At 34.9% G+C, this 27,979-nt stretch overlaps 1 protein-coding gene across 5 annotated transcripts in view; it reads right to left on the bottom strand.

Moving 5' to 3' along the window:
• Positions 1–27,979, bottom strand: part of ULK4 (unc-51 like kinase 4) — a 257,257-nt gene that overhangs the window by 226,842 nt on the left and 2,436 nt on the right. Inside the window, exons 2-17 of one of the 5 annotated variants that reach the window (XM_069810917.1) lie at positions 26,542–26,690; positions 24,196–24,295; positions 21,338–21,477; positions 19,789–19,951; positions 16,729–16,830; positions 15,795–15,878; positions 14,896–14,971; positions 14,170–14,265; positions 12,250–12,374; positions 12,049–12,121; positions 9,535–9,634; positions 8,952–9,056; positions 6,853–6,913; positions 4,729–4,910; positions 3,227–3,273; positions 2,322–2,400 (exon numbers count right to left, since the gene is read on the bottom strand). In XM_069810917.1, the coding sequence (XP_069667018.1) occupies positions 2,322–2,400; positions 3,227–3,273; positions 4,729–4,910; positions 6,853–6,913; positions 8,952–9,056; positions 9,535–9,634; positions 12,049–12,121; positions 12,250–12,374; positions 14,170–14,265; positions 14,896–14,971; positions 15,795–15,878; positions 16,729–16,830; positions 19,789–19,951; positions 21,338–21,477; positions 24,196–24,295; positions 26,542–26,679 (1,671 nt within the window). In that variant the 5' untranslated portion in view covers positions 26,680–26,690. Of the gene's footprint in view, positions 1–2,321; positions 2,401–3,226; positions 3,274–4,728; positions 4,911–6,852; positions 6,914–8,951; positions 9,057–9,534; positions 9,635–12,048; positions 12,122–12,249; positions 12,375–14,169; positions 14,266–14,895; positions 14,972–15,794; positions 15,879–16,728; positions 16,831–19,788; positions 19,952–21,337; positions 21,478–24,195; positions 24,296–26,541; positions 26,743–27,979 lie in introns of those variants that run through there. The other 4 variants (XM_069810925.1, XM_069810901.1, XM_069810892.1 and 1 more) reach the window with 4 other exon arrangements.

Raw genomic sequence — 27,979 nt, 5'->3', positions numbered from 1 at the left:
GCTGGTGTCTCATGGCTTGGACAAGTGCACTCTTCGCTGGGTAAAAAACTGGATGGATGGATGAGCCCAGAGGGTTGTGGTGAATGGGGTTAAATCCAGTTGGCAGCAGGTCACAAGTGGTGTTCCCCAGGGCTCGGTGTTGGGGCCAGTTCTGTTTAATATCTTTATTATTGATCTGGACAAGGGGATTGAGTGAACCCTCAGCAAGTCTGCAGATGATGCCAAGTTTGGAGGCAGGGTCAATCTGCTTGAGGGTAGGATGGCTCTACAGAGAGATCTGGACAGGCTGGATCAATGGGCCGAGGCCAATCGTATTAAGTTCAACAAGGTCAAGTGCCGGGTCCCACGCTTCAGTCACAGCAACCCCATGCAGTGCTACAGGCTTGGGGAAGAGTGGCTGGAAAGCTGCCCAGCAGAGAAAGACCTGGGGGTGCTGGTTGACAGCTGGCTGAATATGAGCCAGCAGTGTGCCCAGGTGGCCAACAAGGCCAACGGCATCCAGGCCTGTATCAGAAATAGTGTGGCCAGCAGGAACAGGGAGGTGGTTGTTCCCCTGTACTCGGCACTGGTGAGGCCGCACCTTGAGTACTGTGTTCAGTTTTGGGCCCCTCACTACAGGAAAGACATTGAGTTGCTGGGGCATGTCCAGAGAAGGGCAACCAAGTTGGTGAGGGGCCTGGAGCACAAGTCTTATGAGGAGCAGCTGAGGGAGCTGGGGCTGTTTAGTCTAGAGAAGAGGAGGCTGAGGGGAGACCTTATCGCTCTCTACAACTACCTGAAGGGAGGTTGTAGTGGGGTGCGTGCTGGTCTCTTCTGTCAGGTGGCTGGAGATAGGACGAGAGGAAATGGCCTCAAGTTGTGGCGAGGGAGGTTTAGGTTGGATATTAGGAAAAATTTCTTTACTGAGAGGGGTGTCAGACATTGGAATGGGCTGCCCAGGGAAGTGGTTGAGTCACCATCCCCGGAGGTATTCAAAAAGCGCATAGAGGAGGTACTTCCTAACATGGTTTAGTGGGCATGGATGATGGTCGGACTCGATGATCTTGAAGGTCTTTTCCAACCTAAATGATTCTATGATTCTAAGCTAGGGAAACTATCGCTGAATATATTAGTGCTAAACTCCTAAACACCTAAAGCCAAGAGTTATATGGACATCTCAAAATTACTTCTGAGTATCTTCACTGGAACTTTTAAAAGTTAAATATCAGAAAAATCTGCCAGATACAAGAGTGCACTTAAATCGCAACCTGGAATTCAACTGACATGCAACTGTCAATACTGAAAGACTTTGACCAAACTTCAATGACTGTAACTGTAAGGACCCTTTCCCCACTTCGTAACTTTATAAAACAAACAAAAACCCTATGTAATAACAATAAGGTTTTGATTTCAGCTTTTACTACAAAATGGAAATGTTAAGCAACTTAGCAAGATAATCATAATCATTCTTAATATTCATTAAAAAGAAACCAGAGGGACCTAGAACAAAAAATTCCTTAGCTGTGTTGCCAAAAAAGTCAGCTATTAACCAATAACTACATGTTCCTACATGCCAGATCTGCACAGCATGGAGGCATATTTGCTACGTGTGTTTAGCAGTCGTTTCTCACATTCAAACACTCATTATATTCAAATCCTGACTTCACCTCATGAAGTAGAAATAATGTCACATTCACACTTTAAACAGATATTAAACAGCAGATTCTGTCAAGTTTATGCAATTTGTGTGCATGTCATGCAAAAAAAGGACAGTAAGACCACTTTGTCTAATCTTCTGTTTAAGTCAACTACTGAGCATGCAAAATGAAAAAACTATTAAAAATACTTTTCTCCCCCCCCCCCCCCAAATTACTTGTCCTTCATTACATACGTTCTTCAAAAACTGTGAGGAATCTCAAATTAGTCCCATCTCAATTACGTTTTGGAAAAAAGGATTTCTAAGAATCAATTATACTATTCTTATACTAATTATAATAATTACATTTCAGGATAACGAAATATGTCAACACTTTCTTCTTGTTACATACACACGCACGAGAAGTATGACAGTGACTACTTAATTTTCTGAAAAGGAGAGAAAAAGGCTAGAGTTTTATCATTGGTGGGTAGTTCTGCCACAGGTTAGTAAAGATCAGAATCACAACTACATAGAATAAACTCAGAATTTTATACATTTAATCAATTAAATTAATTATATTCCCATTTAGACATGAGAAAAAATAAAGCAGGGTTCCAAAAAAAAAAAAAAAAAGCTGTGAAAGTTTTTGACATAAATAGTAAAAGCATTAACACCCCCCCCCCCCAAAAAAAAGGAAAGTTACCTCAGAAACAGGTACATTTTCTCCAAGTTCAGATGTGTGTAATGCCAGTAAACCAATCACTCGAGCAACTTTGGCACGTCTGCATATCAAATAAATTTTTTGTAGGTGCAGAAAAAATATTTCAAATATATCACAAAACCAATTGTGTCTTGTTCATATTCTACAAAGATCGCTAAGGCCAGGAAATATTTGAAGTGCTATTTATAGCTCAGATTTTCTTCTTATTTCTATTTTCTTTGTATCATCAAATTGCTAAATTGAGCTGAAATACTGAAATAATAAATTCATGCATAAAGACATTTCTTTCCATTAGCACTGGAGAATGAAGATTCTTTAGTTTGTTATAGTCTCACTAATGTCATGCTCATATTCAGTTTTCTTATAACACAGAAAACCCCTATAGATCACTTTACACTTTTCAGTATAGCTGACAAAACACAAATTAAATCTGTATCAGCAAATCAGTTTTAAATGTTTCAATAAAGAAAAAAATGGAATAATAAAATCAACATTTATGAAACAGACAGCAGAGGGCACTATCACATGGAAATATTTGACAGGCATTTAAAAAAGCTACCATTATAGCTATTTTACTACTATTTATACTATTATGGTATGGGTTGGTTTACAGTGATTTTAAGCAACATGATTTGATACACTAAATTGTTTAAATTCTAGATAAAATTTTAGAGATTTTCCATAATCTTTGGCCCTGTAGAATAGCAATATATTCATTAAATGCTTAAAAAATTCAATGTTATATACACCATCATACTGTCAGTCAGGTACCACAGCAGTCTGAGATGCTAAAACACTTCTCAAATACCCTGTTAAATAATATCTTTAATAAAATTCAGTGGTAATTCCATACCTGAACAAATTAATTTAAAACAATTGTTACTTACATATCCCAGTTGGCGGCTGCACGCAGCTGCTGTATCAATATAGGAAACTATAGTTTAAAGAAGATAAATAAACATTAGTGAATTTCAGTGATCTGATATGTCCCAATGATAAACAAAATCATCAAAATATCAGCAATTTCATAAATATGTATTTGGATAACATTTGCAAAAAGTATTATAGACAACTACTGTAGATATTGTCCAAACACTGATTAAAAAAAAAAAGGCTGAGAGTAAAAATACAATTTCTTTCTATATTCGTGCCTTAAACTAAACTGCTAAACATATATCAGTGTGTTAAAAAAACAAAACACTTTTTTTGTTATGAATAACGCTATGCAGAGGAAAAAAACTCTGATATTTTCATCTAAAAATACAGAGATCATCATACAGGATTAACCAACAAGTATTTAATAAATTAAATTTATTTTGTGAGAATGAACAAAAATAGTTGGCAAATACTAGAATAATGAATGGACTGTTAACACACATAATCAGCCACTTAAGAACCAAACTACATAATTACTACCTCATTTCTAAAGTGTTCTGTTAATTGGCCAGTCACTGGATTATTGTCCCCCAAGTTCTCCAGTGATAATGGAATACACCTTCCAGCAATTCTGTTTCCTGTTTTCACAGGAATTCTATGGCATAAGACATATCATTGCTTCCAATCTGAATGTTCATGATGAGTTTTTCTGGCAGTGCAATTTTGTCTTTAATATCTCTATACCCAACAATGACATGTGTCAGAATATGACTTAGGTGCATTAGCATAATTGTAGGAGGACACGGTAGTTTACTTTTTATTAAATAAACTGAAAAGTGCACATCTCAGGATAGCCTCTGTGATGCTTTTACATAATGGGAAAAATAAGTCTCTTTCTCTTCTGCACATGCAATACCCTGAGAAATATGTTAAACCACCGCAGAGGATACCAGTAAAATTGTTTGTCTGGTAGAAAATTATTCTTGAAAGGTGAAAACACCATTCAGGTATACACTAGAACAGACTCTTCAGAGAGCACTCTCACTCTTGCAAGCAATGCTTAATCAAAGTTTTACTGCATGTTCTTTAGAAAGTTTTTCTTCCTATTCTTTACAGACATATGGCCAAATAAAATTGATCTAAGAGATCTAACAATTCAAACATGAACTTTTTTTGAGTCTTCTCTATCACTTAATGAGTTATGAAGACTAAAATTTCATTATGTTATTTCACGTTCTCCATCAAGCTTAGTTTTTACCCCAACCTTTTTACTAATACAACAAATCTATATGTAAATGTATATGAAATCTAAGAGAAATAATTAGTTTCCCTCAGCTCTTTTAAAAAAACGGACATAGAACTTAGTAATTTTTTTCATTATTTTGCACTTAATTTGCTATATTATTTTTGCCAGTACACAATGATTTCTTGAAATATAACTAAAAGCAGCTGATTTTTGCTACAATGGCAAGTATGTAAACCATGTTGATTCCTTCAAAGCTTTATTATTTACCAGCTGAGAGCTAATTAGCCTGCTTGCATTTTCCTTGTGGACAGCCACAGTAGACAGATAGTACAGTAAGTTCAGTTTAGAACGTGCTGCTCCTGTATTCTTCTCGGTGGAATCAAGCAGTGAACATACTCGTTGCAAGAAGTCATTCCAGTCCATGTCTTTCATAGATGATAGCTTCTCAGCTAACCGTAAGAAGCAAACAAGTAATTAAAGATAATGGATCTTTGATGTTGCTTTAACACACTAGAAAGTAACATCAACATGAATAAGTTCCAAAGTTTGAATCTAATTTTAGTATTTAAAATATGAAACAAACATGTTATAATTCATGTCAATATTATAGAAATCAAAAAAGAAGTAAGAGAAACAAAGCATAAAAATGTAGCAATAAAAGCATCAAAACATTTTTGAACGTGCAACCCTGCTAAGTCCTTGGACTTCATTTAAGTAAACATTTACTGGCAGTATATTTAGGAAAGGTAGTAGTTGTTGTTGTCCTTAATCTTTATTAATACTTAATAAAAAAAGTACAGTTTTCATTAGAGTAAATTTGAGGCAAAACCTAATGAAATTCAGTGAAATCTCAGAATAAACTGAAAATGTGTATAGTTATTCATGTAGGTAGGTATCCATCTAGTGGAGCCTTAGTAGTCTCAAAACATAGATGAGTTCAGAAGCAACACAAATAAGTCACTAGGACAATTAACATAAATTCAATTCATTGACCACTGTACATGAATAGAGATTTTTCAAAGACTTTCTTATCTGTCTCAGTGGATAACTGCACTCTAGCAGCCACACATTCCCTCTGTTTCTGTTAGTTATTAATAACTTATCTGCCATCCTGATACACTCCAGTACAGAATACTTAAGAGCATGTCTTCTGTCTTTTACTCCAATTTTACACTTAAGTAACAACATCTACTAATGAAAACAATTATAATTGACATTAGTAAAGGTGAAAAGAGGTTTGGATTTCAGGTATTTATCTTAATTTTTCCATACTGTCTTTAATCATTATTGATGAGCGGCATCAAATTCAGTATCTTCAAAAACAATCAGAAAGTTGTCTAGAAAAAAGCTATACCCTGGAAGTGTTATAACCACAAAAAACACTGTCCCATATTAAATAAATACTGACAACAATAGTTAAACATGTCAGAACATCAATGTGATAATTTAGCTATTTAAATGCAATATGAAATAAAATACCAACCCCTTAGGCGCTTGAATCTGATCATTTTTGCCTAGGATGTTAGCCAAATAAAAAATATTTTCTGTTGCTACAATCTTCATTGGGAGACTGTGTTTCTTTCCAACTATAAAATTTCTTCAACAAATTAACTCTCAAAAATACAAACTTTATAGAAAGAAAAAAGGAACTTTTATGTCTAGGAAGAAGTGCTACATGAATTCTAGAAGGCCTACATATCTGGCTGACATCTCTCTTCAAGCACAGTAAAGTGTAATAATACTTCCTTAAATAGAGTAGAGGAAATTTGCCAGGGGAAGAAACATTACACTCATGACAATGAGCAGCCTTTTGTTTGCAGAAATAACAGCAGCATTTCTAGACAATAAAAACTAACAACAAAAAAACAAACCCCAAACAACTCCACACTATCTTTTGGGACATGATTCCCATAACATTTCATGATTAAAGGTGGGACTAGCAAGGCTGCCTAGTTTTACAGCTGATCAACACTGCACATTTTAAGATGCTGTTTTCATTTGCCTCTCTACTTTTGTCACATTTTAATGTATTTGGCTGAATATTTCAGTTAAAGTATCCCAGTTGTTTACAAAAAAACCCCACAAGTAAAAATATGCTAATTTTCACACACTAAAACAGTGTTGACTGTCTCATTTTAAAAGCTTTTGAGCATGGGCTTTTAAGTGAAGAACGGAGAAGAGAAAGGAAGAGCATATAACTTAGCACTTGAAAAGTCTACTCAAAATTGGTCTACCTAATAACATTACATGTGCAACTTCAGTTTCATAAAAGTTAAGAGTTCTGCAACTGTGACAGGTCATCATCTACAAAGAGAGGCTACAGGTCTTGTGATAGCAACTTACACCATCATATGCACAACTTAAGTTTTAGCAACTTCAGCAGATCCATACCTGAATATGTTGGTATATGTAAAGTTTTCAAGTCCAGTCTAACTGGTACTTGCTTCATTATCTGAAAAAATAAACAAATACATTACAACTAGTTTTAATACATTTCTGGAAATCTCTAAGTAGTTGAACAGGAAAACACAAAGATGCAAAAATTGTACAGGATGGGTGTACAAAACACTGTTCATTACTGAAGCATTTTCCACAGTTTTCTGGTATGTATTTCTTCCAAGCAGATATTTGTGATAACTCTATGTTTTTAATATAATTAAACTGTTAATATTTCCATAATTTTTTTTCATGGGAATACAAAATGATAGGATTTTTTCAGTTTACATTTTTATCTTGCTTGTATGCAGAAAAATACTTTCATTTGAGCTTCAAAAGCTACAGAAAGGAACTATGCAGCTGAAAGCTCATGAAATATTTTAGTAATTCATTGCCATACAGTAAATACATATATATACACATTAGATGATTCTAGAATGTAAAAAGTCATATTATCACCAACTAATCATTCATAAGGTATGGGGTTTTTTCCCCACAACACATCATTTTCTGGTACATTGTGAAACTGGATGACTGCTAGGTGATTTTCAGTAACTAAGGCATACAAAGAAGGTAACTGCATACTGGAATTTAGCCTTTGACAGATGAAGCCTAGGTGTAACTAGAGAGCTATTTTCTAAAAAAGGTCTTCAATTCCAGAGATCTGCAGAACACAGGGAAATTTTTCAATATAAGCTGACATTTGAGCTTTTAAAATTCTGCCAGCATATAGTAAATCCCCTTCCAGGAGATTGAATTGCAAGTGCTTCAGCTTTACCAGGTGTCAGTATCATCCTTTAGTCTGAAGATCACCAAGTATGCAGTGACTCTGATTACATGTCCCTGGAATTTAGTGGGCTATTTTGCATTAATTCTGAGTCTGGCATTGCATGGTGAAGAGATTAGTCTCCATGTGCACATTAGTATGTACACTTCCCCCAATCTCATCTCTTATACTTGTAGTAAGAAGAGAAGCAGTAAAGGGCTAAGGCTTTGTGTTGAGTCCTGAGACAGAACTAAGAATTTACAGAGGTGGCATTCAAATGCATAATGACCTTTGAAATTCTCCACTGGCAACAATGTCCCCCAGCCCAAACACATTAAAAGAGTATTGGTGGGTAGTTACTTTATCTAGCTGTACAAGATTTTTAAATTTTGAGAGTGTTAACAATTCCATTAAAACAACCAAAAAAAAAAAGTTATACAAAAGCAATACAGCAACTAAAAGCTGTAAGATGCTCTTAATGAGCTAGATGCTCATTTCCAATGAAAAATGTTGCATTCCCTGCATCCACCACTTACTGAGTAAAGCTGCTAAAATGACGACCTTTTTTTCCCCACAGAAATAAAAGGAAGACTAAAAGGGGCTCTTGCCTATCATTCCTTCTACCAATACTACACGTGCCCATACATGCACATTACACTGTCATTGCAGTGCAGAGCTCTGATTCTATTTTGGTCTTCCTTTTGCTGTCAAGCAAGTGTCAGTCTCTGTTCAAGAGACTCATCGCAAACTGCTATCACACTAGAATCCCTATGACAGAAATTGGATGGACATTTCTTGTAACTTCTGGTTGTCTTTTCCAGAGAAAATAAGTTCATATTTATTAGAAACATTAACACATCTAAAGTTTAAAGAGCAACAAAAGTTATTCTGTAAAGGTCTAACTCCTAATCTAGAAGGCTTCATAGATGGCCATGTTCTGAGTATACCAAAACACAGTTTTGTGTTCATTTAAGTAACAGATAAACTGATTTATCAGAAAACAAATCTACAAAAGCACTGAACACAGCATTTAGTAGCTTCTATTTCTTGTAAGACATTATTTAATATTAGTATTCACTCCCAAAATAAATTCTTGAAATTAGCAACACAAAAGGATTATAAAAGACTGCCAAAAAATTGCATGGAGAGCTTGCCAGATGACTGGGTGGAACTGCTTTAAAATGAGAATTATAAAATACAGGAAAGGAGTTTCAGCCTGATTAAAGATATATCTGCAAAAATAGCCTCACCCACAAGGTCCTGAATTTTGTATTTTATTTTGCTGTACCTTTGGATTATCAATGATTGGTGTTATGATAAGATCAGACTCAGTGTAAATGAGCTCTTTCAATGTTGACTCCATATCCTGCTGACTTGAGCACATATTTTTAGCCTAGAATAAGAACAAAGTTTATAAAAAAACTGTTTTGCACAAAAAAAAAAAAAAAAAGAAAGTTTATGGTTACTCCCCAAATATTTCATTTAAACATTATATCACACAGTTTGGCCACCTAAACAACATATTCTACATTACTTTTTATTTATGTAGTAGCAGATAGGGCCAACTAAAAATTATGATAAAGAAACATGTTGGAAGAAAATGCATCAGGTCTAAAAAGTAGAGTGAGAAGAAAGAAGATTGCTTTATCCCTTTTATACACTGGAAAAAAAAAGGAGACTAGGCATCTTTCTTAACTCTTACATCTGCAGTTCTGCAAGTAATTTTTTTCAAATAACTTGCACACTGTAAGAACTGCTTTCCTGTTATCATTATGGAAGGATGGAGAAGAAAGTTGATTTTGTCACAGACTTCAGACTGAAATTCTAACTCTAAAGATACCACCATCCCTTAATATTATTTTTCTACTCACCTTTTCAAAGCATGAATCTCTTTGTGGAGAATTTTGGATTGGGGCAGTAGTAGAATCACTTACTTCTACTGCAGTACTAGTTCTAGGTGTGGGACGAGAACTTAAACAAAAAAAAAAAAAACCAAACAAAGACTACGGATTAAGTTTCACTGTAAACTACTTTGTTGTTGCTCTTTTGAAACTTTCATGCCATACGGTAAACTTTCAAAGCTGACAAACACAAATGATGCTATGCCTTATCCATCAACTAAAAATGAACTTCCTGTCTTTAAATATGTCCTGACAAGGTTAGGACTTGTTTCTCAGTTAGAAATAGGAAGGACTGGTTTGTTTCTTTTTTTGTTGTTGTTGTTGTTTAATCAATGTAATTTGATTATTTTCTCACCCACAGTCACTCTCCAAATTGGATGCTAAACCATGATTATCTTAATTCCTAATAACAAACAACATACCAAGACAATTAACTTGACAAGAAAATTGCAATTTATTTTATGTTATTCTCTTCTGACTGCCAACTCTTGGCTAGGTAATGAGAATAAAAAACTGCCTAATTCTCATGTATGAATGTGAACTGGGTTTACTTTTCAGTTTTTCTTTTTAAAAGTCCTGTCTGCTAATTAGAAAATGAAGAAAGGAGAGACCAGAACAGTGCAGATTTGCAAGTTTCATAAGGCTGCTAGTGAACTTGATTTTTGTAGTATACATTAATTTAATTTAAAGCATTTAAAATCAACTTTAGAATTATTAAAATTGGCAGGCCAGGAAACGAATTTAATCAACAACTTAAAATGAATGCGTTTTCTTGATTAGCAGAAAGTAATATACATGTTTAGTTGCAAATCAGTTTTATTTATTAGAAAAAGGAAGTAAACTAAAAATACAAACACCAAACAAAGTTAAAGATACTCATGCAAATCAATGATCAAATAACCAACATAGTTATTAACAAAATAAGGATAAGAATGAGAATGAGGCATCTTTTATCTATTTTCAACAGAAATTCAAATTTAAAGGGCACAATGAAGGAGTGCCGAAATATTATCTACTAGCTAGATAAAACTACATAAAATATCCCAATTCTTATGGTAAAAAAAGTATCAGGATCTGCTTGGAAGTTTCAGCACTCTTATTTCCTAAACCAAAAAAAGTATGATTTCTAGCTAGGAGGCTGAACAAATTATTCTAGGTTCCCACATGCTTCAAAACATGTAGATTTGTTAAATATTTTTTTTTCCCCAAACATAATTTGCTTTCATATACGTTTTAGATACAGAAAATCTTTCCTACTTTTCCAGTTCTCAGCTGGTTTCTCAGTTTAAAACAAGACAAGTCATTGCTGAATTGAACTAGTTGAAATGAATAAAATCTATTCCCTTTGCACATGTAGAAGAAGCTACTGCTGTTAAAAGCTGATTAACCACTCCAGCAGCTAAGTAAACTCTGGTGCCAAGAGCCAGGTCAGCAGCTTCCTTTCACTTCAGTGTTTTAAGACTTTAGTAGGTAACACATGCTCCTTTGAGAAGCTAAACCATTGAAGCAAAGAGAATTTCAGAAAATAATTTTTTTTAATTCATTGTATTACATTTCAAATTTTGTATTAAAATAAATTTACTTATCAGAAATAAAGTACGTTTTGTTAAAAATACATTTTTTTTTTCTACTCTCATTCCTGACATAATTTTGATTACATGTTGTTATACTAAGGGTTTGTAATGCCATTTTATCCTTTCTTTTCAGCAGATTCCTAGAGCAAATAACAAATGCTATTTTAAGTTACTAATAGTATAGGTTTAGATGTAACAATAGAAGTTATAAGCAAGATGAGAAGTAATACTTTATTAAAACCAACTGAAATAACTGGAAAAGTAGACACAATATCACGTACAAAAGCCCTATTTCAGGTTATGCAAGAAGCTTGAAAGAGTATTTAATCTCAAACTGGAATATTTCTGCTTGATGACAATAAGAACAGTATCTATTTTACTAGGTAATCTTGGCTTGAAAGCTAGTAAAAACTTTCAGCATCAGGCCTCAGCTAAAACAAATCACTGTTAAACAAATCACCGTTTTTTATTTAATACTAGATTGTTACGAATAGTTTGTGACGAAAAGCTGCAGGCAGAATTTATTAGTGGATCTTAAGCTGAATGCTTATTCTTGTGTATTTAAAGTAAGCATAGTCAAAGCATATTCTCATATATATGAAGTAAGAAGGAAATAAAGTTCTAAATAAACTCTTCTGTTTAGACAGACAGCTAAGAAATCAAAAGTCTACTTCCAAAAAACAGTGTAATAAAGCCGTAAAAGCATTGCTTTAACTACGCACACTGCTTTTGCAGCTCTTCAAAGGTATCTTAATGTTAATTAAACTGGTGATAGAAAATTCAAAATAGACACACTAACAAAAATGCTACAAACAGAATAATAAAATGTCTGAAGAGACCCAGGTAGGGGTGGGAGAGAGCCAAACCAAAAACATACAGGGTTTTCTAATTGTTCTGTAGGTTTTCATACCTGAGAAGAAATATGGATTCATTTGATTCACCATCAACTGCACTTTTGGGGCGCAATTCAGCCTGAGTTTCTACTGAAAAGAGAACATGAACTTGCATTGAAGTTAAAAACAAATAAAACATAGGGAATAAACATGTTGGTAAAACTGACGAAATTCACAGGACACAAAATAATTCAAAATAACAAAATGAACAACATTACCTATTTTGAAAGAATTGCTTGGTAGCTTATAGTCTTCCCTTGAGGATGACAGGTTATCTAAATTTTTACGAGTATCCACTGGCTCTTTGGCACTCCAAGACACTGATGACTCTGTGTCTTCACTACTGTTTAATAAAAGATATTAATTACACAGATTAAAAAAAAAAAGAGGGATCATATCCATTGTTTGTTGCATTATTAGCATACAATTTAGCTGTCATTCTCTAGAACAGCATACTATTGTAATATGTTACACATACTTTTTATATTAGTAATGGCAATGATGAAAAATAAGTTTACAGCAAATAACTTGGAGAATATTAAAAATTCTCTAGCTCCCTCAGTAAAACTTTCATGAAAGAAATTTAAAAAGTTAAATTATTACCCCATAATACCAGAGCTATTAAAAAAAAAAAATTTAAAAGCTTTAGAGACCATTCAGACTTCACAGGAAAAAGTCACAAACCTACTTCTAATAACAAAGTCTGTAGCCTAGATTAAGATCAATAAAAACTACTTTTTTTTTTCCCTAATGATTTACATGTCACATTTAATTGCACGTTTATTGATTATGGTTGTTTGGGTTTTTTTAATATACCCGTCTATTATTCGCATGGAACTGGGTCATATAACCTTCCTGAAGGCTCTCCAGGATATCAAATATTAATCAAACCCACATTGTGAAGAAAATAGATACATGGGCCTCACAGTTGGAAAAGTATTGAGCCTCTTTTGCACGTCAAACCAATGTCCTATGTTTGTCATATTCGTCAATTAGCTCATACCTCAGTGGATATTTCAGACACATTAGAAAAACCCTCAAGAGTAAGGTCAAATAGCCCAATATTTTGTAGGAGATTAAAATTCTTCTGATTCTCTGACAATTCCTCAAAGATGAGCACTGTGGTACAGGCTGACATAAGTCTTGCTAAAACCTTGAATAAATTCTTACTTTGTGGTATAAACTTTAAATCTTGATTTCTTATCTGCCTTGGTGGTGAAAGCAGTAATCAAAAGACAAAGAGCTGTATCTCAAACTAGAATAAATGTTAATAACAAAAATACTGCAGCACTGGTATCAGAAATGGGTATTAAACAACACAAGAGAGAACTTTGAAATACATAGAACACAAAAACATACAGCATTCTAAAAGAAAACTATTTTCACATTAGTTCCCTAGATTGGAACCTAAAGTATCTTTCAGGTATTTAGAACAACAGAACAAAAAAATCAACACTAAATATCCTAATTCAAAATTAAAACCAAAAAAACCAGCAAGATAACAGGAGTTTTGAAGAAGCCTAACTTTTTAATACATAGAACCCATTTTCACAAAATGCTTGGGGTTTCTGCATATATAGCAGTGTAGAGTATTACAAATTCAGAAAAAAAATCCATTAGATTAATGCTTTATGTCATAAGCAAAGAATATGGGTCAGCTGCATTTGCAACGATATAAGGCTGAACCACAAATCTAAGATGCTGTACTGATAGGCTTTGTGATGCTCTAAGCCTCATGCATAAAAACAAACAAAAAACTCACTAAAGATAAAACTGACCCATATTTAGAAGATTCTACAAAAGCTTTAAAAAAAAATAAAGCAAATTACTGTGCATCATTGTTATATAAACAAATAAATAAAAAAAGAGAGCAGTTAATTCAGAAGTAAATTTTAACACATTCTATAGTCAGGAGGAAGGAGTCTATTGAAAGTGAACAGACAGTGTAATACACTAACAGACTAATGCAATTCCTAAGCATCCAAAACTGTTCACTGAATGGTGTAAAACTCCATTCGTCAACTAGTTAACAACGTGAAAATCCTAAGCAAAATTAAAAAATGAGAAAATTCACAGAAAACCTTTTTTTTTTTTCCTTATATTCACAATGAAAAAAGTCTTCCTTAAACATGCAGTACCTTGACCTTGTGCCCTGGCTGTCTGCAGAATCACCACCACAATGGCTAAGGGATCCTTTCCAGAATGGGTGCTGCAACAGGTCTGTCCAATTCAGCCTTTTGAAAAGCAACAAACAAACTGAAAAAGCAGTGGCAAAGTACAGCTCCACAGAGAGATACCAGACTAGGTTTTGAACCCAGTGACACTACAGAGCAATTGATCCTGTTGTTCACTTTTATTTGGTCAACAAATAAGTTTTCTTACAGGACAAACTTTTTGCCTCAAATCAGAATGGATAATTCACACAACACAGAGGTATGAGACTAAGAACAAAGGAAACTGCATAGCCAATCCCAACACGTAAATTATCTGAGCTACCCTATAAATGATAACCTTATGTTATTTAACAATATAACTATATCAGCATAAATCAAAACCTCAGAAAATACATGTGCCCATTGCTCTGGAAAAGCAAAGCCATCCAATTTTAAAACTGCCCATCATTTCTGTTACAAAGTTATCTATTTAGTACCAGCTACAAAAATACAATGATATACTTAATCAAAACTTTAATTCTGTATATCTTCAGAGAAGAAAAAGCACAATTTCTCTTTTATACTAGGGATTAAATGATTTTTTGCATTCTTTGTCATCTACAAAATAATATACATACAGTACCATAGCAATTATTTCTCCAGAAGTGAAAAGAGACAATGCAAACAACAATCACGCATTAGACAGTTTACCTTTTCTGAGGATCTTTTTGAAGCAACCCATCAAGCAAACTCATGAACTCAGCAGAAGGTTTCTGAAAAGCAGAACCTGAAAATAGAAGCACTTGAGAAGTACTGGGCAGCAAAAACAACCATCACACAGTGTAGATCAAACCTTTATCTACAGAACACGCTAAAAAGTTTTCTTTAATAGTAATTTCATCTGAAAAAATCTGAACGTATGAAGAATCTTAAATATATACTCCTTGCATTTCAAAGGATCCTCAAAAAAAACCCCCAAACAAACCACCAATGCTCAGTCACCAAACAAATTAAAATTGTTTATATGTTAAAAAAGTACCCTCCAATTATCATACAGCTATTAGCAAGAATGAAATGGAGTTGAAATTTCCACAACCATGATAATTTTAAAGGGAACATTGTTGCACCCCATTATACAAAAGAAGTTTCCAAAATTCTTATTTAACTGAGACACTAATTCTGAGAGCTTAGAACTATGAAATGGACTTTATCCACTTTGAAAACAAAACCTCTCTTAGAATTGAGCAAGTAACAACAGTTTTAATTCTACAGGTCACCATTTTCACTACATTACTCTGAACTGAAAAAAGCCACTAATATTTAAGAGTCTCTATGAATACCACTGATGCCCAGAATGACTGAGATCAAAAATTCCATCCTAGGAGGTAGATCTAATTCTTAATACTAAATGATATGCCTGTCTGTCAAAAGGGAAATAAGCGTTCATCATTAACGGGGGAAAAGTTCTTATCAGAGGAAGCCAATGATACATTCACTTCGGACAACTAACCAATTCCTGCAATAAGACTCAGAAGAAATAGTGCAAAACAAAACTTTAACTTCTTAAGTATTACTCTGATTTGATTCATTAAACAATAAGAGAATGTTACCCTGTGGTCTAGGTGGCAATGGATCTTCATATAAAATCTTTTCAATTAATTCAGAAAAGCTATCTGAGAAGAATGGTGGTCTTCCTACAAGCAAACAGAAGTATATTTCACAGATTAGGCAAACTTCAAAACAGCTGTCAGGTGCAATGATATTTGATGAGCTCATTTTCCTAAGGAAACATCCAAAGAAATAAACACCCTCAGCGTGAATTCTATTTATCAAGTTCTCTTGTCAATTTAAATACAAAACTTTGGATTAAATTCTTCTATCATGAACAGCAAAAGAGACCATGGACAGAAGAGGCACCAAAGATGGCTTCGTGGAGGTCACCATGATAACCCTGTATGAATCAACAATGAGACAACAACAGGAGGTGGTCTAGACAGAAATCTCAATATCTATGTAACTATGTTGATCCAACAGATCAGCATACTATTTAAGACTTCAGAAGGTTGCACTGTAATTCTCATTTGTGATTAAATCTTCCTTCCAGCTACAGCCAATGCTAACAGGTACTTTATCTGCAGGAAACCCAATGACTCTGGTTTTATACTAGTAAAACTGTTTTCTCTTTCAAAGGTCAACACAATGCACCCAGAGTTTAATACTGAGGAGATTAAAAACATTACATTGTCAGAATTCGAGGACTGCTATAATTTTAAATCACAGTATTTAAACAATAACAGTTGGCTAGTATCACAATATTTAGATCACACTCAAAAGGACAATTTAGCAGTATTACTTCACTTGATTATTTGATAAAAACCTTTATCTTTAAAAAAAGTACAGTTAGTATATTCTTCAAGAAATCTTTAAAACCTGTCTTAAGTTTTTCTGTCTTAACTTCCCTAGAAAGTTAACAAGAGTTTACTCTGGGACCACAACCTATGTTTCCATTATCACAGATATTAAATAGATACACAAACTTACAACCTGAGAACATTTCATAAAGTAAACATCCCAAGGACCACAGATCACTGCCTTTGGAGAAGTCTTTTCCCTTTATTGCTTCTGGAGCTGTGTATAACGTAGAGCCTACAAAATACAGGATGCATAATGTACTTCAATTATTCATTCAGCATTTATCCTGTTCAACACTTCAAACTTTGTCTCCACACTTCAGTGAGTTAGGGATTATCTTCATTTAGTATAAGAAAACTGAGATACCAAATGTAAGTAGTTTCAAAGGAACTTCTCTCCTACACTTTTACTGAATTATATAGGATTATATACACTATTTTATTGTTTATTTCACTTCTATTAACTAAGCTGGCTTGTACTACACTTTTCTAACACAGTGATTAATGCAAAGAATGTTTTGATATGCCTTGACAGCTTCCAGAGCCAAGCAAATTAAGCAGAACGGTAAACCAACATAATTCTCGTGTGAGTAACAGAAATAATTATGTTACATCAGGTTTCGTTTGGGTTTTTGGTTTGTTTGGTTTTTTTGGGTTTTGGTTTTTTTTGTTGGGTTTTTTTTGGGGGGGGGGGGGATAAAGTTATCCCAAGACATAAACCTTCATGAAATTAGAAAACTTACAACAAGGTAGCTAGCCAACTGGATCACTGAACTAAACTGATTATAGCTATTTTCACACTAAAACACTATGAAAACATCACATATCAAATTATAGCAGCTTATTCACAACCCCCTTTTGTCTTGATATAGAAAAAGAAATATACAGTTCCTATTTCTACAGTAGTTCCCATCTAAACACTAACTCAGTTCTCAAAAAAAAAAAAAAATTACACAAATTGAGCAAAAGTGTCAAATTCATAGTCCTTTAAAAAGTTTATTTTGGATTCTTTTGTTCTTGGGTTTTATTTTTTTAAGTGACATAAGTTCATTAACCATACACACCAAAACAGCTGTTCTGAAACGCAACAGGAAAGAGATTAGATTTGTATTTCTTCCTGAATAAAGATCTGTTCTTGGTCTTAGTACTTCCAGTGTGGACTTTCAGTAGGAGACAGCAAAGTATTAAGAAAGCTCTCTTTGTTCCCATAAAGTATTGCCAAGAATTCCATTGTTCCTGGTAACAGTAACTGCTATGACATATCATTATCTTGGAAATAGAGGTTTGTGAGATGCTCTGAGATGATGACTAATAAAAGATTCAGAAGATTAAAACCAAATCTCTTAATTTTTTTTATTCGATGAAAAAATAACATAGTATTTGCAGCCTACTGCATTTGCATGGATCTGCCTGTTGAAACTAAAGCACGAGAACATTCTCATACTTTAGAAAGAAATGATCATAGCTCAATTTTTTCTGAGACAAAGCAGGAATAATTTTAAATCACTTTATCATACTTCCAATATCAGTTATTTCTTCATACTCCAATTACTACTTTATAACCGCAGGACAAAAGGTTCTAAGTGATTCTTTTTGCTCCTTCCTTTAAACTCTTTTTTTTTTTTTTTTTTTTTTAAATACACTGTCCTATAATCAATTAAATACCAGAAATACAATTTCATCAGTTAGGAAAGCCAGTTCTAGTTTGAACTCTGAACTTCCAAAGTTTTAGTGATCTTCTATAGTTTTCCTCAAATAGCAATTAATGATTAAGCCTCCTCAGCAAATCCAAACCAAGAATTAGTATTTTTAATTAGCTACCTTGAAACATTTCAGATCTCATTCATATACTCAATTTGGTTTGGGGGTTTTTTTGTTTGGGATTTTTGGGGGTTTTTAACTCTTGAAATTTGGCTTCTTTTTTTTCTACAAATTAAAGTCAAGAACAGTTTATAAAATAATGAAATCATGCTCAGGATAGACAGACAGTTTGTACATTATACTATACTGCAGGGATTTGATGTCAAGCTGCAAAAAGAAACTTAAAATAAGCCACCTCCACTTATGTTATGTTGGAAGTTTGTTATGCAAGTAGACTACAGTCTGTAATCACCGACATAGGAGCTTCAATCCAAAAAATAACCTGAAGTCTTTTTACAAAAAGCAGGAAAGGTCAGGAATTGTTAATATGTAATACATTTTATGATATTTTATGAAAAATACATATTTTTTCCCAGCTCTTAGTTAAATTGGCTTTGTGAAATTTGTAGAATTATTACCATATACTTGTAAATCAGAAATAGTGTGCCCAGCAGGAGCAGGGAGGTGAGTTTTGGGCCCCACACTACAGGAAAGACATTGAGTTGCTGGGGCATGTCCAGAGAAGGGCAACCAAGTTGGTGAGGGGCCTGGAGCACAAGTCTTATGAGGAGCAGCTGAGGGAGCTGGGGCTGTTTAGTCTAGAGAAGAGGAGGCTGAGGGGAGACCTTATCGCTCTCTACAACTACCTGAAGGGAGGTTGTAGTGGGGTGCGTGCTGGTCTCTTCTGTCAGGTGGCTGGAGATAGGACGAGAGGAAATGGCCTCAAGTTGTGGCGAGGGAGGTTTAGGTTGGATATTAGGAAAAATTTCTTTACTGAGAGGGGTGTCAGACATTGGAATGGGCTGCCCAGGGAAGTGGTTGAGTCACCATCCCCGGAGGTATTCAAAAAGCGCATAGAGGAGGTACTTCCTAACATGGTTTAGTGGGCATGGATGATGGTTGGACTCAATGATCTTGAAGGTCTTGTCCAATCTAAATGATTCTGATTCTATAAATACAGTTTCTTTTCTTTCTACTCACTTGCAGGTGGTGTTCCCTCATGATGTCTCTGAACAATCTTCCTTAAGAACTAAATTTTGGGTTTGAGCTTACTTAAATTCCCCACATGCAGGATACATTAAACCTACTTACAGAAAATGTACAGATCATGCTTTCCATTGTGAAGACACAGGCAAACACATTAGTCTTTACAAACGATAACACAACAGAATTAATTATTCAGTTTCTCTAGAAATTTAGTCAGCCCCAACAGAACAATAAACAACTATTTTGTTTCAAGCTCTTCTCTCCAAATTACTTCAAACAAAGGCTTTTTCCAACTTTCATCCTGTCCCTTTGGTGTAAGTTAATTTGGGGTAGTAAAATATCATACCTCGAAATCTATTTTTCAGGTATCTTTGTGGAGTGCTTTCACCAACATCTCCTTCGGCTTCTTCAGATCCAACTAAAGCAAAAAATTCTTCCAAATTTTCACCATCCACTTTAGCCAAGCAAAAATTACTGAATTTCAAAGTGCCAGGCCCTTCCAGCAGAATCTAGAAGAAAAAACAAAATCCAGCATAAGTATCATATACTAAAACTGATGACTGCTGAAATTTCCAACACAAAGTATAAAATAATTTATTAAAAAAAAAAAAAAATCACAATCTCAAACCATTTAAGTGGATAGAGATGATCACTATAAGTGAAAACACTGAAAAGTTTAAGTCAACGCCAATATTGTCTTTTTTTCTTATAACCAAAAAATACAATAGAACCCTTAAGAGGTTTAATGTGTACTTTTGTTTACTCATTATTAAATCTAAATGAACAACAATGTTACTGTACAAAAGAAAGTAAAAGTAGAGTAAAACTTTGTAGGAAAATAAAGGTGTGGTAAAAAGAAACATCACTTCATTTGAGGGGAAAAAAAGTGCAGCTTTCTAATTTTATTTAGAAGAAAACGCCAAAGACTTTGTCCAATGATGATGAGAGTTTTCTCTATGCGGTCACTGCTTATTCTCATAACTAAAAGCTTCATAATCCCAAAAATGTTGTTCAGAGAAATATATCATCCAGTCAAATGGAAAAAAAAGTAAAAAGAGAAAAAGAAGAAAAAAGGAAAAAAGGAAAAAAGCAGTCTTACTTTAACACTCTGTATTTTGTGTTCAAAGGAGTACTTCACAACAACATTCTTCTTTGGAAGAATACAGACTCATCTCCATTATGCTTTATTCATGTATTTTTTTAGTGCTTTTGGACCCACAAATGACAGAAACTGAGTATAATTGTGCAAGATTTTACAGAAAATTCAGAGAAGGGCAACCTGATCACTTATAGATCAAGGTCAAAACCAACTACTGTTAAGCAAGAATTTTTGGTTATAATTATATTCTGGTGACTACATAAATGAAAACCAAACATGGACTTTGACAAAACTATAAACAAATTTCACACATACACAAAATCAGAAACTACATAAAGATTTGTATTTTTATGAAAGAGTAAGACAATTATTGTTTCCAAATGCCATTTAAATAGAGAAGGTTATTAACAAAGAAAGTTTAGTTTAGTTAACTTTACTCTTTCATTAGCATTTTCTATAACTTCATAATATTCTGCAGCATGATAGAATAGGTATAATAACAAAGTTATATGTCTGAGGACAGAGAACTAAAATACTTCATTGATTCAAACCAGTACACTAAATTGAAAAGAATCTATCACATTGTATCAAATATACAACAGGGAAATAAATCAATTAGATCATAAAATGTTCAAGCTACACACTTGTCCCATTGTCTTCACACATATTATAAAGCTCAACTGGCCTCCAACCTGAGGTAAGCCTCTTCGAAAAAGTAAAACGGAAATAATGAATTAAATGCTGATGGCATACAAAGTAACATGCAGAGTCCCCTATAAATAATACTCCTTCTTACCTTTCCAGGTGTCAGTTCACAAAAGATAATTCCAAGCTTATGAATATGGTATAAACCAGTAATCAAATCAACACCAAATTCTCTCACTACATCTTCAGGTAGATGTTCATCTTGGGCAATAACAGACTCTAGAGAACCACCTGAAATATGTTTACATATAGTCAGCAAGTGCATATAAAGATGCCATACAAATAATTCCCAAGGACATTATATAAGCTTCTTCAAAAGATGTCAAGCAAAAATCATTATCAGTAGATATTAAAAATATTTATTGAGATTATCTAATATGTAAAATCATCTCTTTCCAATACTGTGACAAAAACCTTAATTTTGACTACCATTAACTTGAGTACATGACTCCAAAATTACTTTAACATTCATTTATTTTACAAAGGAAACAGAAGGGAGAAAAGAAACCCAGAAACTGCGTCACATCACAATGTAATAGTACCCAGTGGGTTTATTCAAATTCCTTAACCAGATCCCTGCTGCATGAGTTAAAAGAATAAACAAAACCAAGAGCAGGCGATCAACTTCTGTGAACAAGTGCTAAAGCTAACGACAGGCAATTTTCCACTGAACTGACAGACAACAGAAATAGTAAAACTGGGTTACATTCTAAGGTCCTGAGGTCAACAATATCCAACAGATAAATTCTTTGGTTTGTTCTTCGCATATAGTGTTACTGTACAGTCCTTTTCTTAACTCATGTGCCCCAGTTCTTTCATCTTCATCCTTTCCTCTCTCTCTTTTTTCTTTTTTTGGGGGGGTAAAGAAAAAAATTCAAAAGCAAACAAACACACACCCAGGACTAAACTTTCACTTTCCAGGTTTCTCACACAAACCCCAGCTTCCTGGCCCAGCAAGTCCTACTCGTATCTCTCTGGACTTCTCATCCTAACATGAGATCTTTCTCTGTCCTTCTGAAATCACCACTCTCTCTCTCTCCACTAAGTTCCAACCAACCCTTCCTCTGTTTCTGATGAGATTACACCTACAAAGCCTTCCGAATAACCCTCACATATATCCTCTCTCACCTGTGTCCCTCTCTGGGCTTCACACTCACTCTCTATGCTTTTCTCCACTGATTGTAACTGCTTCTCTGTCCTCACAAAAATCTCTTTTTCCCCATCACCTACTTCCTCACATCCCACTGATTCTCAGGTATGTCATCAGACTCATCCCATTTGAGCCACTCCTGTCATAAGTGTTCATAGGATTTAGACTTCTCCTATTCTCGTTTCCCATATCCTCTTCGCTCAAACAGTCTTTCTTCCCCTTCCTGTCCCAGTCTCCTATCCTAAACTCCACATTCCCATCTCCCCCAAAATCCCTTTCCTCAACCTTATTTGGTCCTTTACTACTCCTGCACCAAACCTGTTCCCCTGAGACTACAGTTTGTATTTCATTAATTATCTACGGGTTTCCTGTCAACACAGTATTCTTCAAATTATTCAACACTGCTGATTTAAGTTTTCTTTCTGAGTCTTTTTTATGCTGGTTAGGAGATCAGTCTTTCCTTTAAAACCAAGCCCATATTACAGAGCTATAGTAAAGAATTTTCCATCATGTTTGATTACTGTTTTTTATAATGTAATTTAGAGGACTACATATAGAATAATTCCATAATATCACCAAATACACAAAGAAAAATAATAGTGAAACCAGCATCACAGAAGTATGCTGCATCTGATAACAGAAACTATGTCACCTTGAGACAAGTGAGAGAGATCTTCCATATTTCAAAAGCAGTTTTCAAGGCTCTACTAAATTAGTAAGAAATCCATGACTTATTCTATTTATGAGTAAGTTAGCTTCAACACATTCTCCTTGCAGCAAACTGCAATACTGCAAGGTAAAAATACATTATAATTGTTCAAACTGTACTTAATAAAAGGCTGCCTGTCTAGTAACTTAAATGCATGCCCATAAGTTAGACTATGCAAATAGACCAAAGCCTCCATATGAGCCATTAACTTCACTTTTAATCATTGAAAGAATGACCTGATTTTTTTTTCCAGAACTTGTAGCTTCTCTTCTTCAGTAATTTTTGAAAAAGAATTCTGGATAGAAGAAAAGGCTGTGTGTAATATGGACTTTTACTATGAAACAAACTCCAGATACCAAAATCTTAACATGCATGACTTGCACAATTGGCCTTCTTTTCTTTCCGTGTGGAGTAAAGCACGCTATCTGCAGTTTAAAACATGCAGTCATCACAATTAGAGAAAGCTTTAAAAGATTTCTTTAATGGATTGACAAGAATCTATCAAAACTCAGTGAATCATTTAATGCAGTTTTAGGTTCTCAGAGCTCCCAAATTAACATCTTAACATAAAAGTCAAAATACTTCTACTGAACAGGAAGAAAATTTAAATAATTTACTATTAGCTACAGAATTGCCCTTTGATTAAAAAAATCATTTGAACAATATTAAGTCATTTGTACATTATAACATCATTTACTCCTTGCTCTCTTTATTATTTTGTGCCATAAAATGAAAAGAGAACGCCAAAGCTTCCAGTCCTTAGAAAACTTCAAGTAATTTTTACTTAACTACCCTCCAACTACTCACTGTCTGTTTTTAAGTTCCCCTGATTAGCCCTATCTCTTCAGCTATTAAAAATCAACATTATGTCACATCAATTAACGTTTTACATATACAGTGAAGCAGAGGAGAAATAGGATCTCAGCTGATTTCTAAAAATGTTTCCAAAAGCAAAAATATTTTTATATATAAACAGGATTCTCAAGTTTATAATCAGATAATTACTAAGCTTTTTCAAAGATCTAAGTATTTCTTGTGGAGAAACTGTTCTTACACTCTATTAAGTTTTTACCTTTCGAGCTTACCTTACCTGTGCATAATTCCACTACAAGCCAGAGATGGTTGCTTGTTTCATACCACTCGTGAAATGTCACTATATTCTTGTGTCTGATTTCATGAGTCAGACGAACCTAGAACAAAGTTTTGGTGTTTTGGTGTTTTCTGGGTTTTGTTTTTTTTAAAAAAAGCAATATATATAGACTTAAGGCAGGGGGGTGGGGGGTAAGATACAATGCAACTTTACTCTAGATCAACTAGTTGTTCTCTTATCTTTTCCAGTGCACTAAAATTATTCTCCAATTCAAATATTTTAGTTTTACATGTATGTTGAGAAAAGATAACTTTCCTCACAGACCCTACCCAACTCACCTGTTTTTAAAAATACAGGAAAAAAAAATATAGGAAGTCCCCCAACCCCAAATTCTAAGCACTATTTAACCAATAACAAACTGGAAATCAGAATTTGGAGTCAAACTTGCATTCTACTTTCTTTTTCAATGAGAACACAACTGTGAGACAGTATGGCAAACAGAGTAAAAGGAAGTAAGAAGAAATTTTTCCATCATTCTTAAACTTATCAGGCAAGAGCAATCACTCAAGGGTCCCTGGAAATCTGTATTTCTACTATACCTACATTGCCTGATCTCTACAGAAGCCTCTGTATCTTGTCAAAGTGGTACATAAGGTATCCCTAAGGGCTTTCTAAGAAGAATATGGTTCTAAGAACAAAACATTTAAATTGGGTAGATTCATTTATCACCCAATAAATGATCACTGAAACAATGAGAAGGAATATGAAACTGTATTGGGTTTACGTGGCAAGGTTTTGGTAGCGGGGGGCATACAGGGGTGACTTCTGCGATAAACTGCTAGAAGCTTCCCCTATGTCTGATACAGCCAATGCCCGCCAGCTCCAAGATGGACCCGCTGCTGGCCAACGCCGAGCCCATCAGTGACAGCGGTAGCGCTGCTAGGATAACAGATTTAAGAAGGGGGGGAAAGCTACTGCACAACAGCAGCTGAAGAGAGAGAATACGTGAGAGAAACAACCCTGCAGACACCAGGTTCAGTGAAGAAGGAGGGGGAGGAGATGCTCCAGGCACCGGAGCAGAGATTCCCCTGCAGCCCGTGGGGAAGACCATGGTGAGGCAGGCTGTCCCCCTGCAGCCCATAGAGATCGACGGTGGAGCAGATATCCACCTGCAGCCTGTGAATGACCCCACACCGGAGCAGGGGGATGCCCGAAGAAGGCTGTGACCCCAGGGGAAGCCTGCGCTGGAGCAGGCTCCTGGCAGGACCTGTGGCCCCGTGGGGGACCCACACTGGAGCACTTTGTGCCTGAAGGACCGCACCCCATGGAAGGAACCCACGCTGGAGCACTTCATTAGAAACTGCAGCCTGTGGGAAGAACTCACAGAGAAGTTTGTGAAGGACTGTCTCCCATGGAAGGGACTCCACACTGGAGCAGGGGAAGAGTGAGGAGGAAGGAGCAGCAGAGACAATGTGTGATGAACTGACCCCAATCCCCATCCCCCTGCGCTGCTGGGGGGAGGAGGTGGAGAAAATCAGGAGTAAAGTTAAGCCAGGAAGAAGGGAGGGGTGGGGGGAAGGTGTTTTAAAGTATGGGTTTACTTCTCATTACCCTACTCTGATTTGATTGGCAACAAATTAAATTAATTTCCCCAAGTCAGTAATTGGTGAGTGGTATCTCCCTGTCTTTATCTCGACCCACAAGCCTTTTGTTATATTTTCTCTCTTCTGTCCAGTTGAAGAGGGGGGAGTGATAGAGCAGCTTGGTGGGCACCTGGTATCCAGCCAGGGTCATCCCACTATATAAACAGAATCTATGTACTAGAAAAATAAAATATTTAAAGTGTCTAACTGTATCAGTTACAGTTTATATTCTGGCAGGTATTATATGTGTAAAACTTTGCCAAGGTTTTACAAACCAGAATTGATTTACCTTAAATGCTATTCTTTCATAAAAAATATTTTTTCCTTGGTAAGTAATTAATTGATTATTTACTGGAAGATATGACTACCACTGAATTTGCAGAACTAATAAAAAAATAAAGCAAACCATTACATGGTAGTAACTGTTTTTACAAGTTCTCTGAAACATCAAAGAAGGAGTAAGCCTGTAAACATGGGTTTATGCATGTGATTTAAACAATAATAAAATCAGATGAAGAAATAAATACATTAAAATAAGACTCTATTTAAAGTATAAGAATTTAAAATCTTAAGAAGCTGATCTAAATGGTGACAAACTCCATCTAAAGAAGCACATGGTATTTTTCTTTTATATTACCTGTGCTACAAGGATTTTGTAAGCTGTATCTTTTCCCAGATTTAGCAGGAAAAAAACATTACTTACCCAGTTTGTTATTTCAGCTCTTTTGCATTTATCAGTGCAAAGAACGGCAACAAAATTAATTGTCCCCTTTCTTCGTCCTTTATAAACAACTGTCTTACTTCCTCTTCCGATCTCCTCATACAGAATGAAGTTCTCCATATTTAAGGATGCTTTACAGGCAATGGATCGGAAACATGGTATTAGTCTTGTAAACAAATAAACCTTTAAAGAAACGAGGAGGAGGGGGAAGCATTCAAATTTAATAGTCATTGACATATAGTATTTACCCTCCCAATTCTCAAAAACAGGGATTATCTACTTCCAGCAAGATCAAACATAATTACTTTACAGAAGGCCTCCTCTCATGAAATGTGATTAAAATTTTGAACAGGTGATAGAATTTTCCACTTCCAAAGCTCTTAACACATTCAAAAAGTTACAGGTGGGCCAGTAGCTACAAATTCTAAATATTTTATCTGTGAATAATCATACTACCAAACTTAAAATTGCATGTCCTACATAAAACTGCTGTCCAAATGAAAATATTCTATACTGAAAGCCTTGCCAAATAAGATTGCCATTTCTGCCCAAGGGCACTTCAGGCAAATGTGTCCCTGCAACATTTCACAATATAATTTAAACCTGCCAAATAACTGATTTAATCAACGTAACTGAAAAACACAGGACTCTGTGAATATTAGCATTCCTACCAATGCTAAGCTGAATGTAGCTCTACCAGGACTCAGTGTTCTTCATGGATAGAAGCAATTCCTTGCAGATAAAAGCTGTGTAAATTCATTGGCAAATGTTGCATTGCGGGCACCAGGCAGTGCCACAAGAATTCAATTTATATTTGTAACTATCTTCGTCTCAAGAATTCTATATGCTTTAATTTACGTACTGAAACAAATGAAATATTTGCCATTTGTTGCAAAGCCAGCGAGTGGCATTTGTATATTTAAATAGTTAAATGCTTTTCATAAAAGTCTGTTTGATTCTTTTGTTCCATAATTATTTTCTCTGAGAATCTTGGAGCAATGGGAGAACTGATAGTAAAACATTGAAGCAACTATAATACGAGTTCTGCATCAGCTTTCCATCCGTCTCCTCGGCTATTCCACTGGGTTAAGGAGAGACACACAGAATCCCAATACCAGTATATTCCGGAAACAGGGTATACTGCTAACTAGTCCTCAGTGACCACCTTGTAATAAGTTCTTCCAGCTTCAGGACAGCTTCACATTCAATGCCCAGTTCTTCCAATTTAATTAGTTCTAAGACATTTGGAGTTGCTCTTTCTCAACTCTACATGACTTACTCAATTTCGTTTATAAAACTGTTGTTTTTTCTTCAACAAGACCAGTTCCCAATGTAATTATCCTAAAACCACAGAAAAGCAGCATACTGGAGAGGGTAGTGCAGCAATAGGAATGATAAGCAAGGATGGAGAGGAAGGGCT

Source organism: Haliaeetus albicilla, chromosome 2 (assembly GCF_947461875.1).
Source record: "Haliaeetus albicilla chromosome 2, bHalAlb1.1, whole genome shotgun sequence".
Taxonomy (NCBI): Eukaryota; Metazoa; Chordata; class Aves; order Accipitriformes; family Accipitridae; genus Haliaeetus; species Haliaeetus albicilla.
Note: the sequence above shows the minus strand (reverse complement) of the source record. Positions and strands in the feature narration are given on the sequence as shown.